The 15,360-nt window shown below is 41.7% G+C and overlaps 1 protein-coding gene across 1 annotated transcript in view; it reads right to left on the bottom strand.

Moving 5' to 3' along the window:
* The window catches only part of LOC142488254 (collagen alpha-6(VI) chain-like), a 148,534-nt gene that overhangs the window by 18,894 nt on the left and 114,280 nt on the right, over nt 1-15,360 (bottom strand). The window contains exons 27-33 of the mRNA XM_075588627.1: nt 14,538-14,600; nt 10,441-10,503; nt 10,051-10,101; nt 6,424-6,459; nt 4,431-4,493; nt 2,360-2,419; nt 589-624 (exon numbers count right to left, since the gene is read on the bottom strand). Coding sequence (XP_075444742.1) covers nt 589-624; nt 2,360-2,419; nt 4,431-4,493; nt 6,424-6,459; nt 10,051-10,101; nt 10,441-10,503; nt 14,538-14,600 — 372 coding nt within the window. The remainder of the gene's footprint in view (nt 1-588; nt 625-2,359; nt 2,420-4,430; nt 4,494-6,423; nt 6,460-10,050; nt 10,102-10,440; nt 10,504-14,537; nt 14,601-15,360) is intronic.

Here is a 15,360-nt window from a genome sequence, read left to right as displayed (position 1 = left end):
CCGCCTGTCTGCAGTGCGGGCCCGCTGACTCTGGGAACGGGGCCTTAGCCTTAGGCTTCTGATGTTACAGACACCAAATCGAACCCAATGCAGGCTGTGTTTTAGAATCACATTATTTCCCATGATATACAGTATTACATACATAAAATGCATTGTAAAATTGCAATAAATGCTGTACTTAAAAAATTAGATTCATAAAAATAATATGCTAGACATGTTAAGAAGTTGAGGCTTATGACATGTGAGTTTTGTTCATGTCAAGCACAGTTGGTAACTGGGGAAAAGGAGAACCTCAAAATGCAATTAGAGAAAATAGTAAAAACTCCTAATATTCTAAAATAAAATGAACGTGTTGAAAATTCAGGCAATTGTTTAAAACACAGGTGCCTTGTCATCTTTCTTTGCAATCAGCACCTGTGTCCAGGTCACAGCCAAAATAAATGATCTGGGTTTATGTTAATCCCCAGGAATATGTCTGTAAAATATGCTGATGTACAGGGTGTATGGACATTATTAATTTGAAGACATTACTAAATAAGGTTGAAAGAATATTACAGTAATTAATAGAATAATATCAGGAATACATACAGACAGTGCCATCTGACCCTTGTCTCCTTTGCTTCCCTAAAAGAAAAAGAAAGTACAATATATTAAGAAATGAAATGCTAGGTGGAGCTATACATTGTAAATCAGTGTTAATTGTCCAAGTGGCAGCCCAGGAATAATGTGTCGTAGGCAAGTAATTTGGACAATATGTAATAAACAGATGTAGGTAAAGAGATGTCTGAGAAAGTGGCTTAATACAGTAATATTGCTATTTGCTTGCTTTGAATATCTACATCCCATGGGCCCCTAGATCTGCCATCGCCCATCAACTGATTGAGCCTCGGTTTAAGAAATCAGGATGTTTTACTTCCATTCAGATAAATAAAGACATACAATAAATAAAGACATACAATACAATTCAGAAAGAAATGAAAAACCTTTCTTTTTAAACAAAGCATTGCAAACAGACCTTACTACCCTGGCAGCCAGCGTTACTGCTCCCATTCGTGTTTTGCACCCTTTGTTGGTCTTCCTCTTCGTTCCCCTATATGTTTGCTTTCAGAAGGTCCCAGTTGTAGGTCTGGGATGGGGGTCCTCCCTAAGTTCCTACACACGCTCTATTGCTGAGTTTATTGGGGAGTAGCGTGTTAGAGAAAAGTCGAAATAAGTAGCTTCCACATGAACACGGTCGGAGCCCCCAGCAACAATGCTGGGTTGTAAACAGTTTGTCTCCACTTCTTGAAAGCCTTTTGTAAATGACTACTATCAGAAGCTAACGTTTCATGTGATAACATCTCTCTTTTTTATTGCTACCCTCAAAACCTCAGGAGGAATCCACATCATCACTGTTGTCCTTACGATTCCTGTGAGTTTCCATATTGGAGTCTAACTCAAGTCAATAGACGCCACACAGCTTTTCTTATCTATATCAGGATCGGTCAACTCCGGTCCTCAAGGGCTACTAACAGGTTAGGTTTTAAGGATATATCCCTGCTCGAGCATAGGTGCTCAGTCAGTGGCAAAGTCATTGACTGCGCCACTGATTGAGCCACCTATGCTGAAACAGGGATATCCTTAAAACCTGGCCTGTTGGTGGGAGACTGGAGTTGGCCACCCCTGACCTATATTAAAGGTATTGTAGTGCTAACTCCCCGGAAGGCTTCAGCCAGTTTGTCATATGGTAGAGGGTTTGCCAATTTAAGGAGCGCCTCATAGGAAAGGATCACAAGTAGGGAATGAGGCAGGGTAAAAGTTTGCCATTCTGAAGATGGCACAAAGATCTGTGTCTAAGGAGTGAAAACAACGATAAAGGAATTTCGAACAGGGAACAAGGAAGTGAAAATGACCTTTCAATGCTAACATGTACTTGTTGAGCCATGGGAGTGCAGGATTTCATTGATGTATTGTTGGGGTGCACCTGTCAACTATGTTTTTCTTGTTGAACAAATAAATAGATCATTACAATCGCACTCGCACATTGGGGAATATTTAGCAAAGACGACCCAGTTTGCAAGTGCTTTCGTTTGTTTCAAATTGCTCTGTATGAAAATTGTTATTTGAGCTTTTCATATCTCATGCTGATTTCTTAGACAGAGATCTTTATGCCACCTTAAACCATGCAGATTAAAATGCAGTACAACGTGAAAGAGAGTTCACTTTAAATTAAAAAAAAAGCTGTCTCTAATATGTATCCGTCTATGTGTAAATACATGTTACATACAGTCCCAGTTGATAGATATGTGGTACTTTATATATCTTTGCAGAGCTCAAAACTAGACAAAGTGAAAGGGTGGATCAGGGTTACTTTATTTACCCTTCTTCCTGGAGGTCCTGGTGCTCCTGGAAATCCAACATCACCGGGGTCAATTAAAACCTAAAACATAGCGTTAAAATGTAAAGGTCATAACCAAACATATAGTACCAGTCTGTCACCAAAAGCACATAAAGCTACATGGGCATCAGCAATAACAATTCTACTACTGCATTTTTAGGTCGTATTACAATATTTCACAAATACAACTATACTGTAAACATAATTACTATACAGATGTGGCTCTAAAAGGGCAGTGCTCAAAGTGTGATGGTATTGGGGGGGGGGGGGGGGGACAAGTTCCAATAAGTTTTTTTGATTGTTTCTCAAAAGGGATTTATTTTTAAAAGTCTTTGCTCTTTTTGGTAAAGTATCAATATTGCTGATGTGTTTTATATATATATATATATATATATATATATATATATATATATATATATATATATATATATATATAAATATACATATATATATATATATATATATATACATATATATATAAATATACATATATATATAATATATATATTATAACTCAATATTAAAATAATATTTAAGGAATCTAATGGGATTAAATAATGCTTATAGAAATTTGACATAATGCTTCTATGAATACTATGCGATCAAACATGATATAAAGTAACTGTTCTGTGGCACTAAATAGGATTCTCACAGTTTTGTGGGTTGTCGAAAACTACAGCAAACAATATACATTTTAATAGAATCCATAAAACTAATCATAGGAACGAATAGAAGCCACTAATATTTGGAGTCATTACTGTACTGACAATTGATGTTAGATATAATGGGACATACAAAGCTCTTACGCTTAGTAACTTTAATTGTCATCTGTGTTTTTAATAATTGAATTAAGCTCAATTAAAATGCGATAACACAACAAAATAGTCAAATGATTAATGCACAAAAAATGTACAGATGGAATTCTTTATAAGACAAGAAGCAAAATTAGACTGTAGAGACCTAGACTCTCCAGTTGAAGAATATAACAGAGAGGGAGACCTACTTTATTTATAAGTGCTCCCATTGACTTACTGTATAAATCTCAAAAGCACTATATACAGCATACAGAGAATTACTTGTAAACACACCTCCTTCTCCCTCTCTCGATCGCCTCCGAAATGTTAATACATTACACAAACACATTTGGGACAGTTTCGCTAACATCAACATCAGGCATCAGAGAAAGCTAAAGTGATGGCAAACCACTTCAATGACGTACGCCAAAAATGAAGCTTACATTAAGGAGGTGTGCTCTTACATTATAGCGGGATGGCTGCCCCTACCTGTTTTATGCTGTGCTCCTAATTCTCGGTACGGTACCATTTTACTTAATGTCTATACTTTCTTATGAACCACAAGTTCCAGTGATACAGTAATGTAAGTATTGCTCTATCTGTGTCAATGTATGGCATGTAGTGAGTGACTTAGTTATATAGTAAGCAGCACACGAAAATATCATTTGTGAGCACATTCATATGTCTTAGACAGATCTACAACCCTGCTTTTCACCATTATCTGCTAGCACAAAGTGCTTCCACTTTGCAAGGGATTCTGGGAAATGACATTCAAATGAGCACACACTGTCACCTTTTGCTTCAAATCCATGTTAACATGGACCCCTATAAACCTATGCCTGCCGCATTACACAGCTTTTCAGCACATCCTGGGTTAAAGAAGTACATAGCCAGTAAACCTACTCACAGGCAGCTGTTTCAACCCTTTGGGTCTCATCAGTGTGAGGCTGGTTATACTACTGGCTTTGCAATTTGAAGTAAGGAAATTGAATATTTTAAGTATGAAGTTTTAAAAGAACGAAAAATTCAATTTTAATTTGAGATAAAGTGCTGTTTTCTTCTTTTTTTGTCTATAATTACATATTTTCTAATATGAAATACCTCCAACTCCTTTTTTGGGAAATGATATGATAATGTACTGCTCATCTTTAAACAGACTGCACTTAGATAACACGAAATTGAAATGAGTGATGTGACCATGCAAGTATATATGCATACAGTATACAGTACTGTACGTAACACAATGTCATGCTATTTACAGTTCTTCCAGTGATTCCCTTTGCTCCACGTTCCCCTATCACCCCAGGATCTCCATGTATTCCCTGCAATGGGACAAACGGGTAATCAATTTCCTTGTTTAATTTCCCTGTAAGACGAACAGAATTAGAAGTTAGACAGACTTCCATCAGAGACTTAAAGCCGTTACCGAACATGGCGCAGATTATATAATGGTAGGTACCATATAGATTTGGAAAACATTGGGAATAAATGTGCATGCATTCATAACAATTTATTTATTTATAAAATGTTTTACCAGGAAGTAATACATTGAGAGTTACCTCTCGTTTTCAAGTATGTCCTGGGCATAGTTAATATGACAAATAATACAGGTAAACCCCGTTATAGCGCGGTCCTCAAGGGCCACCCGATCCGACCGCGTTAACCTGGGGTCGCGCTAATTTTAAAAAAAATGGCCACTGCGCGCCTGATCGGGAGGGAGGGATTGAGGAGGGAAGGAAGGAAGGAAGAGGTGGCCGGAAGCCCTACACGTCCCCTAGCAACGGCGAGTCCAGCCGCAACCTGCTCCTTACCTCCCACCACCGGCATCCATTTCCTCCCCCCCCAGGCACCCACACCTACCGGCCCTCCGCGGCATAGCCCACGCGGCCCTCCGAGTCCCAGCCTGCTCCTCACTCACTCCCCCATCCTCCCGACACCCCCCCTCCTCCTGATGCCATCTCCGCTCCGATCTCAGCAGCTGACACCAAAGGTAGGGAGGGAGAGTGGGAGGTGTGGTGTAGTGTGCTGTGAGTGCTGTGAGAGTGTGCTGTGAGTGCTGTGTGCTGTGAGAGCTGTGTGCTGTGAGAGCTGTGTGCTGTGAGTGCTGTGAGTGCTGTGTGCTGTGAGTGCTGTGTGCTGTGAGAGTGTGCTGTGTGTGCTGTGTGCTGTGTGCTGTGAGAGCTGAGTGCTGTGAGAGTGTGCTGTGAGTGCTGTGAGAGTGTGCTGTGAGAGTGTGTAGTGAGAGTGTGTGCTGTGAGCAGTGTGCTGGGAGTGTGTGCAGTGTGCAGTGTGCAGTGTGCAGTGTGTGCAGTGAGTATGTGTGCAGTGAGAGTGTGTGCAGTGGTGCAGTGAGAGTGTGTGCAGTGAGAGTGTGCAGTGAGAGTGTGTGCAGTGAGAGTGTGTGCAGTGAGATTGTGTGCTTTGAGAGTGTGTGCAGTGGTGCAGTGAGAGTGTGTGCAGTGGTGCAGTGAGAGAGTGTGCAGTGTGTGCAGTGTTCAAACAAAATGTAAATTAATTTTTTTTTTTAATTAAATTTTTTTTTTTTTTTTAAACGGGAGCCACGTGAAAACCGCGTTATAACGGGTCGCGCTATAACGAGGTTTACCTGTACAGGGTTACAAATACCATTACATAAATGAACAGGGTATACATTATATACAATACATTGCATGCACAGTTAGAGAAGATGTATATTAGAGGCTTATGTAACAGTTACAGACCAGAATAAAGTGTGAGACAGCAGAGATTCAATAATTAATTTGACTGTGAAGAAAGAGAGCTTAGGTGTGAGCAGAGCTGCAGATCATGCCCCTTCTCTCACTTGCTTCTCACAAGCTTAATCCCCCGGTGGCCTAGCTTCCTCAAATTCTCTTCCAGTCTTAAGGGAATCAGTGAATCAGTGAATTGATATGCGTGAGAACCACAATACTTGTGACTTCCATCAAAGAAACAATATTGTGATATACAGTGTCTTGGACATTATTAAAATCATAAAGTATGGTGTGATAATAATTTAGTTATGTTTATATTGGCTCAGTTTCCATATATAGAACACATCATAAGAAAGGCATGTTTCTGGTAGCCTAATAAATGTTTCCAGGCTGACAAAACAGTCAGTTTGTTCACTAATTCAAGAGACGTCATAAACGATCTTTTATAGTAACTAGTAAGACAGCAAAAGTACATAACAAAAGTATGGTAAAAGTGATATATAGAAAGGACCTGATCTTACATATGTATCATGCATTGTACCTTAAAGCCACCATGGCCTATGCATCCCACGTGTCCCTGTGGATGTAAATGTACATTATACAATTGTTAATCAAAGTAAAATGAATGTAATACACTTTATATACACACAGGTACAAATGTAACGCTTACAGAGATGTTAAATGTTATGAAGCAGTGCAGTGAGGATCAACTAAAAAAAGAGCATTGCGCTAAAATACTCTAGACATTTTTAATGAAAAACCATTCAGGAGCATGGCTGTTAATGAGCAATTATGACTGTCGCCCTTCAGTGAATATACTTATAGGTATTTTATTCTTTGAGGCCTAAATCCACAAAACTCTCTTAAATCAGGAAGCATAAGATATGACGTTATGTTCACTGAGTGAACATGGTATCCGAAATATATAAACTAATGAATTATATGTTTGCACTATTTTTCACTTTTTTCATTTTTAATACGTTATATTATATTTCATCATCCTGTTCCATACCACAATTGTACATATTTATATGATTGTTAATAGGCATCTGTGCAGGGTGGGTCGTCTTGCTAGTCAGGACCAGAAGTTGCAGCAATTTGGGTGTATGTTAGTACAGGCGCTGTCTTATATATCTTTTTTATATTATATATATATATATATATATATATATATATATATATATATATATATATATATATATATATATATATATATATATATATATATAATCACCACTGTCATTAAGGTTATGGTGGGTAAAAAAAGTGACAAAAACCCTCCACAGTAAAGCATAAAGCAACTGTAAATATTACTGTATGTTCATTTGCATGTCTTAGACAGGTCTGCAACCCTGTCTTTCCCCATTGTCACCCAGCATACAGCGCTTCCACTGCAGCAAGGGATTCTGGGAAATGACATGCAAATGAGCACTCAGTGCCACCTTTTGTCTCAAGCTCGTATTACACAAGCCAATCCTCAAGCCAATGCATGCTGTTTTAAACACAGCTTTTAAACAGAGGCTGAGATGAGATGCAAAGCCATTAGACCTACTCACATACATGTTTCAACCTTGATGGGTATCATCAGTGTGAGGCTGGTCTTAATGGCTAGAGCAGGTTTGAGACTAGACTAGGTAATCACCACTGTCACTAAGGTTATGGTGGGTAAAAAAAGTGACAAAAACCCTCCACAGTAAAGCATAAAGCAACTGTAAATATTACTGTATGTTCATTTGCATGTCTTAGACAGGTCTGCAACCCTGTCTTTCCCCATTGTCACCCAGCATACAGCGCTTCCACTGCAGCAAGGGATTCTGGGAAATGACATGCAAATGAGCACTCAGTGCCACCTTTTGTCTCAAGCTCGTATTACACAAGCCAACAGCATGCATTGGCTTGATCAAGCATTGGCTAAGATCAAGCGAGATGAGTGCTCCTCTCGACCTGCACAGCTATGACCAAATGCAGTACTATCCTACATGGGCTCCAGTAGGAAAGGTCTGTGGCAAGCATTTGGCCCTCTGGCTCGTTGAGAGGTGGTGTCCAGGCCCAGGACCACAGAACCCCTGAGCCTTCGGGCTAAGGGGGGATGGCATTCGAACAACCAGCCCTTCGGGGCTGGGGTGCACCCGCACAACCCTCGAAAGAGGGGATATGATGTGAACTCCCTTGCGGGCCTCGGGCCAGAGGGAGGAAGAGACGGATGTCCTGAATCCTAACGGAGGAAGGCATCAATGTCCCTGGAGACCTAGGCTTTCGGGCTGAAACCTCCAGGGAAACTGGGCACCGAGGGCGGGTCTGACTTCGGTTGGACAGTCCAAGGGCAAGCTCCCTATCCACTGAAGTGGACTGGGATCCGATGAGAGAGAGGGTGTACCCTCTCGTGAGGAAAAAAAAAAAAAAAAAGTATGTGAGTAGGTCTAATGGCTTTGCATCTCATCCCAGCCTCTGTTTAAAAGCTGTGTTTAAAACAGCATGCATTGGCTTGAGGATTGGCTTGTGTAATACGAGCTTGAGACAAAAGGTGGCACTGAGTGCTCATTTGCATGTCATTTCCCAGAATCCCTTGCTGCAGTGGAAGCGCTGTATGCTGGGTGACAATGGGGAAAGACAGGGTTGCAGACCTGTCTAAGACATGCAAATGAACATACAGTAATATTTACAGTTGCTTTATATATATATATATATATTATGTAGTTAGTAATATGCTGCCAGGTGAAGTCAAGACAAGCTGCCTGCACTTTGGAGAGGAGCATATGTACCCTACATGCCTGTTAACATCTGCTTACTTTGTAAGTAGTCTTCATCTTTTGCGCATAAGCTCAGTACAAGCTTACTTCAACATATTTGCTTCTTTTTTCATTTTTACAGGCTCATCATCAATTTGGTTACTATACTTTGTTCCCATTGTCATATGTCCCTGATACTCTGGTCTGGCTACTCTGGTCTGGCTACCTCTTTGTCTTTACATTATTTGCGCCTGTGTTTCCCTTTCCCTATTTATTTTCTTACTATTGTGTATAGTTTTGACACTGTGGCAGCATTTATTGTTACATTTTGCGCACCTAATCATCTTCACTGTATATATACAGTATATATATATCTATCTATATATATCTATATATATAGATATATATATATATATATATATATATATATATATATATGCGTATGTATATATACAGCTCAACCCCATTATAGCACAATCCGCTACAACGTGGATCCAATATAACGTGGTCTGAGTGTGGCTCCCGATTTAAACAACATCTCCATTTAAACAACCAATTCCCTACCTGCTAAGCGACAGGATTGGTGTGATGAAACAGACTCTATAAATATACTTAACATCTACAGCACAGTGCAGTGGACTGCACTGTGTACTATATGTTAAGTTTATTTTTAGGGTCATCACACAAACCCTTTGGCTTGCAGGTAGAGAATTGGTTCTAGCATATGAGAGGTCCTGGGTTTGATTCCTGTATGATATGGTATAATTTATAAATTATTATTTGATATAATAATTTATAAATGATAAAATAAAATAAGAATTTATAAATTATACATTAAAATAAAAATAAATTATACCATATAATACAGGAATCAAACCCAGGGCCTTTCATATGCTAGTAACAATTCCCTACCTCCTACACCACAGGATTGGTGTGTTGAAACAGACTCTATAAATATACTTAACATGTACAGCACAGTGCTGTGTAAATCATTCTGTCATTTAAATCATGCCTAATTGTGCCATTATAGCCAATCTACATACTGCAAGGGCCCTATTTCATGGTCTGCATGGGAGCAACACTGTATAGCTATGACTTAAAAATATAAGTCTGTGTTTACAGAGGTTTGTGGGTAGGAGAAGATACGCCTCATTTGCATATAACCTTGCATGTGATTATCACCAACGTCCTTTATAGTAAGCGCTTTACACTTTCCAGGAGAAAACATGACTAAATGTTATGTTACTGTCCTTTGGGGATACAGCATTACTCTTAACATGATGTTATCTTACAAATAGATTCACGTAATGTAAAGGGGCGTAGGCCTCAGAGGGGGAGAGGACTTAAGATTTGTACATGTAGTGTGTGTTTTAGGATAGCTATTGTGTTACTTAATAATGTAATGCACATGTTGTACTGTGGTTAAGATCTGAACCCACCTTTGCTCCTTTTTTTCCAGGTGCACCATAGCCAGACCTACCATCTTCTCCCTGTAAAAACATAATATAATGCAAGTGTCTGAATTATAACAAACAGCAATAGGGGTCGGGGGAATGCTACTTGTGAACGCAAAAGACATCAAATGTCATGTAGCAATATTGGCCTGGAACTCATTGTGCTTGTACTGTGCAATATTCTGTTCTAAATCAGGAGCCACTTCTAGCATTGTTAGACAATAAGATTCGGCACAAGCTGGCCATCATGCTAGACCACTAAGCACTCAAGGTGGTGAAATTATCCTTCTGTCCATTTACAAAATGCTTCTGAATTCCATCACTGAGTTCTGTTTGACTGTTCAAATGTTCCATAAAAAAAAAATATTCTCTAACCACTACTCCTCGCTGTCCCACTTGTCCAGGAACCCCTACGTCTCCAGGATCTCCAAGTTCTCCCTTTCAGAAGAAAAACACATAATGTTATATAGGTATTTGTCAGGTAATGTACATCTCATATTATGCTTGATGCATAAAACTTCCAACCCAGAATCATGCTTTGTGGGAGTATAGGTCACACTATCTTTGTAATCTACTCATTGCATGCTCACATGTTTAGTTTAACAACTATTGCTACGAAACGCGTTGGTGGGGGTCTCTTGTACCCCGTAATGTAGCTGTATTTGTTTGTTGGTTCCATTAAATAATCATTTTTTTAGGGCAAACGCTCTCCTTGACTTTATTCAATTTTTCTTGCTTTTTCCCTGAGAAACGGTGCCTGCTTTTTCCTTGCCTTTGCGTTTATCTTCATCAGAAAAATCGGATGCACACCCCCCACTGGAAGAGGAAGGTTTCATATCTACATGGACAACATCCACTCCAAAAGTGAGTTATTTTCATCACTGGCATACACTCCATTCTGATATTCTATGTTGGGACACTTTTATTCATTGTGTGACCCCATACTGCAGTGTTTGTGGGGGTCCTAGCCCACTAGTCAGATTATAATGGAGAAGTGATTCATGTTGGACTGTTTTCTACTTATTGTTTACCGGGGGGTTTCATCTCAGGAACATCATATGGCACATTGAACATTATAGTTTTTTGCAACAAATATTTTGAGGTTTCTTTTAGAGCACCACACATTTCCATTTTTCTTTTTTTTGTACATCTCATATTATGCTTGATGCATAAAACTTCCAACCCAGAATCATGCTTTGTGTGAGGAAAGGTCACACTATCTCTGTAATCTACTCATTGCGTGCTCACATGTTTAGTTTAACAACTATTGCTATTGCCACCAGCTTGCTGATGTTTTTTTTTTTGCATCTTTGAAGAGGGAGGGTGTGGGGAGAGGGAAGAGGGGCGGTGTAGGGAGAGGGAAGAGGGAGGGTGTGGGGAGAGGGAAGAGGGGCGGTGTAGGGAGAGGGAAGAGGGGCGGTGTAGGGAGAGGGATGAGGGAGGGTGTGGGGAGAGGGAAGAGGGGCGGTGTAGGGAGAGGGAAGAGGGAGGGTGTGGGGAGAGGGAAGAGGGGGGTGTGGGGAGAGGGAAGAGGGGGGGTGTGGGGAGAGGGAAGAGGGTGGTGTAGGGAGAGGGAAGATGGGGTTGTAGGGAGAAGGAAGAGGGGGGTTGTAGGGAAAAGGAAGAGGGGGCTGTAGGGAGAAGAAAGAGGGGGGTGTAGGGAGAGGGAAGAGGGGGGTGTAGGGAGAGGGAAGAGGGGGGTGTAGGGAGAGGGAAGAGGGAGGGTGTAGGGAGAGGGAAGAGGGGGGTTGTAGGGAGAGGGGGGTTGTAGGGAGAGGGAAGAGGGGGGATGTAGGGAGAAGGAAGAGGGAGGGTGTAGGGAGAGGGAAGAGGGGGGTTGTAGGGCGAGGGAAGAGGGGAGTTATAGGGAGAGGGAAGAGGGGGGTTGTAGGGAGAGGGAAGAGGGGGATGTAGGGAGAAGGAAGAGGGAGGGTATAGGGAGAGGGAGGATGTAGGGAGAGGGAGGGCGTAGGGAGAGGGAGGATGTAGGGAGAGGGAAGAGGGAGGGTGTAGGAAGAGGGAGGGTGTAGGGAAGAGGGATGGAGTAGGGAGAGGGACGAGAGTGGGTGTGGGAAATAGGAGGGTCTAGGAAGATGGAGGGTGGGTGTGGGAAGAAGGGTGTGGGAAGAGGGAGGGTGTAGGGAGATAAAAGAGGGAGACTGCAGGGAGAGGGAAGATGGAGGGTGCAGGGAGGGAGAGGGAAGATGGAGGGTGCAGGGAGGGAGAGGGAAGATGGAGGGTGCAGGGAGGGAGAGGGAATAGAGAGTGTGTAGGAAGAAGGAGGGTGTAGGAAGGAGGGTGTGGGAAGAGAGAGTGTGTAGGAAGAGGAAGGGTGTGGGAAGAGGGAAGAGGGAGGGTGTAGGAAGAGGAAGGGTGTAGGAAGAGGGAAGAGGGAGGGTGTAGGAAGAGGAAGGGTGTAGGAAGAGAAAGGGTGTAAGAAGGGGGAAGAGGGAAGGTGTGGGAAGAGGGAGGTGTAGGGAGAGGTTGTAGGAAGAGGGAGGGTGTAGGGAGGGAAGAGGGAGGGTATGGGAAGTGGGAGATGTAGGAAGAGGTTGTAGGAAGAGGGAGGGTGTAGGGAGGGAAGAGGGAGGGTGTGGGAAGAGGGAGGTGTAGGGAGAGGTTGTAGGAAGAGGGAGGGTGTAGGGAGGGAAGAGGGAGGGTGTGGGAAGTGGGAGGGTGTGGGAAGTGGGAGGGTGTGGGAAGTGGGAGGGTGTGGGAAGAAGGAGGGTGTGGGAAGTGGGAGGGTGTAGGGAGAGGGAAGAGGGTGGGTGTGGGAAGTGGGAGGGTGTAAGAAGAGGGAGGGTGTTGGGAGGGAAGTGGGAGTGTGTGGGAAGTGGGAGGGTGTGGGAATAGGGATGGTGTGGGAAGAGGGAGTGTGTGTGATATCAAACCAATAGATAAAAAGCATGAATGGATGTCTCTGCCTCTTGTCACTGACTCGTGTGATTTTTTGTTAAACTTGGCAAAGAGGATAGGCTATTTTACTCCTTGGTGATGTACCAAAGCAATGTGCCAAGGTATTAAGATCTTTGCCCAAGCGTAGCACCGTGGGTAAAAGCTTGCGATTTGGGGAGGGTAAATAAAAGGATTAAGTAGGAATTATCACATATTATAATGAGATGTCTCAAACTCTACATCACCATACATCACTTTTCTATCTTGTATATGCGTACAATAATGGAGTTATATTCACACATTCTTTCAGTTAAAATGTTAATACATCTCCCCCATTATGATGCAGATGGAGTTTTTGGAATGCATCCGTTTCTGTTTTCTCTTTTTCGTGCCATTTTCTATGACTTTTTATTTTAAATCAACATAATGATGACAGCGCAATGTTAAAAAGAATGTGTTGATTTAGACATTTCCTGTCCCTCTGCATGATGAGCAGAGATGTTTAAATGTCTCCAGGTTCAGCTCGTAAAAATGTAGCTAAATATTTTTTTCAATGGCATCTTCATGATAGTTTACACCCTTTTATATTATATTTTAAATTATATTTTAAGTGCAGTAGTATATTCCAGATTTGCAAAAGTACGATATTTGTCAGTTTCACAGAACTGTGCAAAATTAACCATGGATCAAGAATAACCCAGATTAATTGGAAGTGTGGTTATATGTGTGATTGCATTACAATTTTTATATATAGTGTTCCCTGAATATTGAGAGACTAGAGTTGTTTCAGAAAAATAAACATGCAGTTACAATATGCAATATGAACCATGCTTTTCAATGACGTATGCTGTTGACCTCAAACACACCAATACAGAGGTCACAGCATTAAGTTATTAAAGGTGTATGTACTGTATTCCACTGTTGCACAGTGATTTTAAACCTTTTAAGAATTGTGTACCCTTTTGAAATATATTGGGACTTCTAGGAACCCAACACACTTATCCAACCTACATTAGTATTATTTTTGTAAATAAACCAACAGCTTTCTATTTCATATAGAATGTACAGTATAGCATCAGACTAACATTTAATAACCTTTTGACCATAAAATTATGATTTCTTGAACAATAAAATATTCGTTATTACAAGATTTTTCTTATGAAAACCCTGTTAAGCTCCTCTCAGAATCCCACGGTTCCATGAACACAGAATGAGAGCCGCCCACTGCTCCAGCTCTTCGTTGAAAAATATGTCTCTGTTATTCCACCTTGCAACAATAGCCACTATGGTGCGCATGCATGAAGTGCTGGTATGGGATATTGCACCCGTTCCGGTGTTAACTCCCATTGACTTGAATGGGAGTTAACACCGGATTGGGTGGGATAACCCATACTGGCACTTGATGTATGGGCCCCTATGTCCAGGCGGTGCTATTCTATGAGCCACCTTCCGGTGCCAAGGAGACGCCTTATACCTGAATGGCCTTGGACTTGTCTTATGGAGTCACAGATTGACCTGCTATAAACCCAAAGGGGCATTTCACTATCAACAACAAATACATTTATTTTTGCACTCACTTTTTTCCCTTTGGGGCCAGAATTCCCAGGGCTTCCTGTATCACCTTCAACGCCAAATGTACCCTAAATAAGATAAGAAAAACAAAAAGAAAAACACAGTCACTATTAGGTTAAACATTAGTCATGTTCATTGTTTCTTTTTTTCCTTGCTGCAAGCAAGGCCGGTTTATCCATTAGACCAACTAGGCGGATGCCTAGGGTGGCAGAATTTTGATGGCGGCAGCCGCTAGTTTGCTTGGTGATGGGATTCCCCCAATCTCCCAGAGCACAGAGAGAGCAGGGCCATTGCTGGGGGGCTGGACAGTATTCTCCATCCTAATTGCTGCTGCTGGGTAATGCAGCCAATCAGGAGGAGGTGTAAGGTTAAGGGCGAGGCTAAGTATGTAGCAGAGAGAGGTGAGGCTGTGTGTCTCTGTTCTGTGTGTCCTGCTCTGTTCTGATTCATGTGTCTGTGTGCGTCCATGTGTTCTGCTCTGCTCTGTTCTGTGAGTGTTTTCTGTGACTGTCCTGTGGGTATTTGTTCTTTTTTGTGTGTGTCAGGGAGGGAGAGAATGACAGAGGGAGAGGCAGGGGGAGAGAGAAACAGAGAGAGGGGGAAAGAGAAATACGGAGAGGGGGAAGAGAATGACAGAGAGAGAAGAGGGGGTAGAATGACAGAGAGAGAGGTGGAAATAATGACAGAGAGAGGAGGTGAGAATTTCAGAGAGAGAGGGGAAAGAGAATGAAAGAGAGGGAGAGAGAGAGAGGAGGGGGGAGAATGACAGAGAGAAAGGAGGGGGGAGAATGACAGAGAGAGAGGAAGGGGGAGAATGACAGAAGGGGG

The sequence above is a fragment of the Ascaphus truei genome, chromosome 2 (genome assembly GCF_040206685.1).
Source record: "Ascaphus truei isolate aAscTru1 chromosome 2, aAscTru1.hap1, whole genome shotgun sequence".
Taxonomy (NCBI): domain Eukaryota; kingdom Metazoa; phylum Chordata; class Amphibia; order Anura; family Ascaphidae; genus Ascaphus; species Ascaphus truei.
The sequence above is the reverse complement of the archived record's forward strand: the minus strand, read 5'-3'. Positions and strand labels throughout refer to the sequence as shown.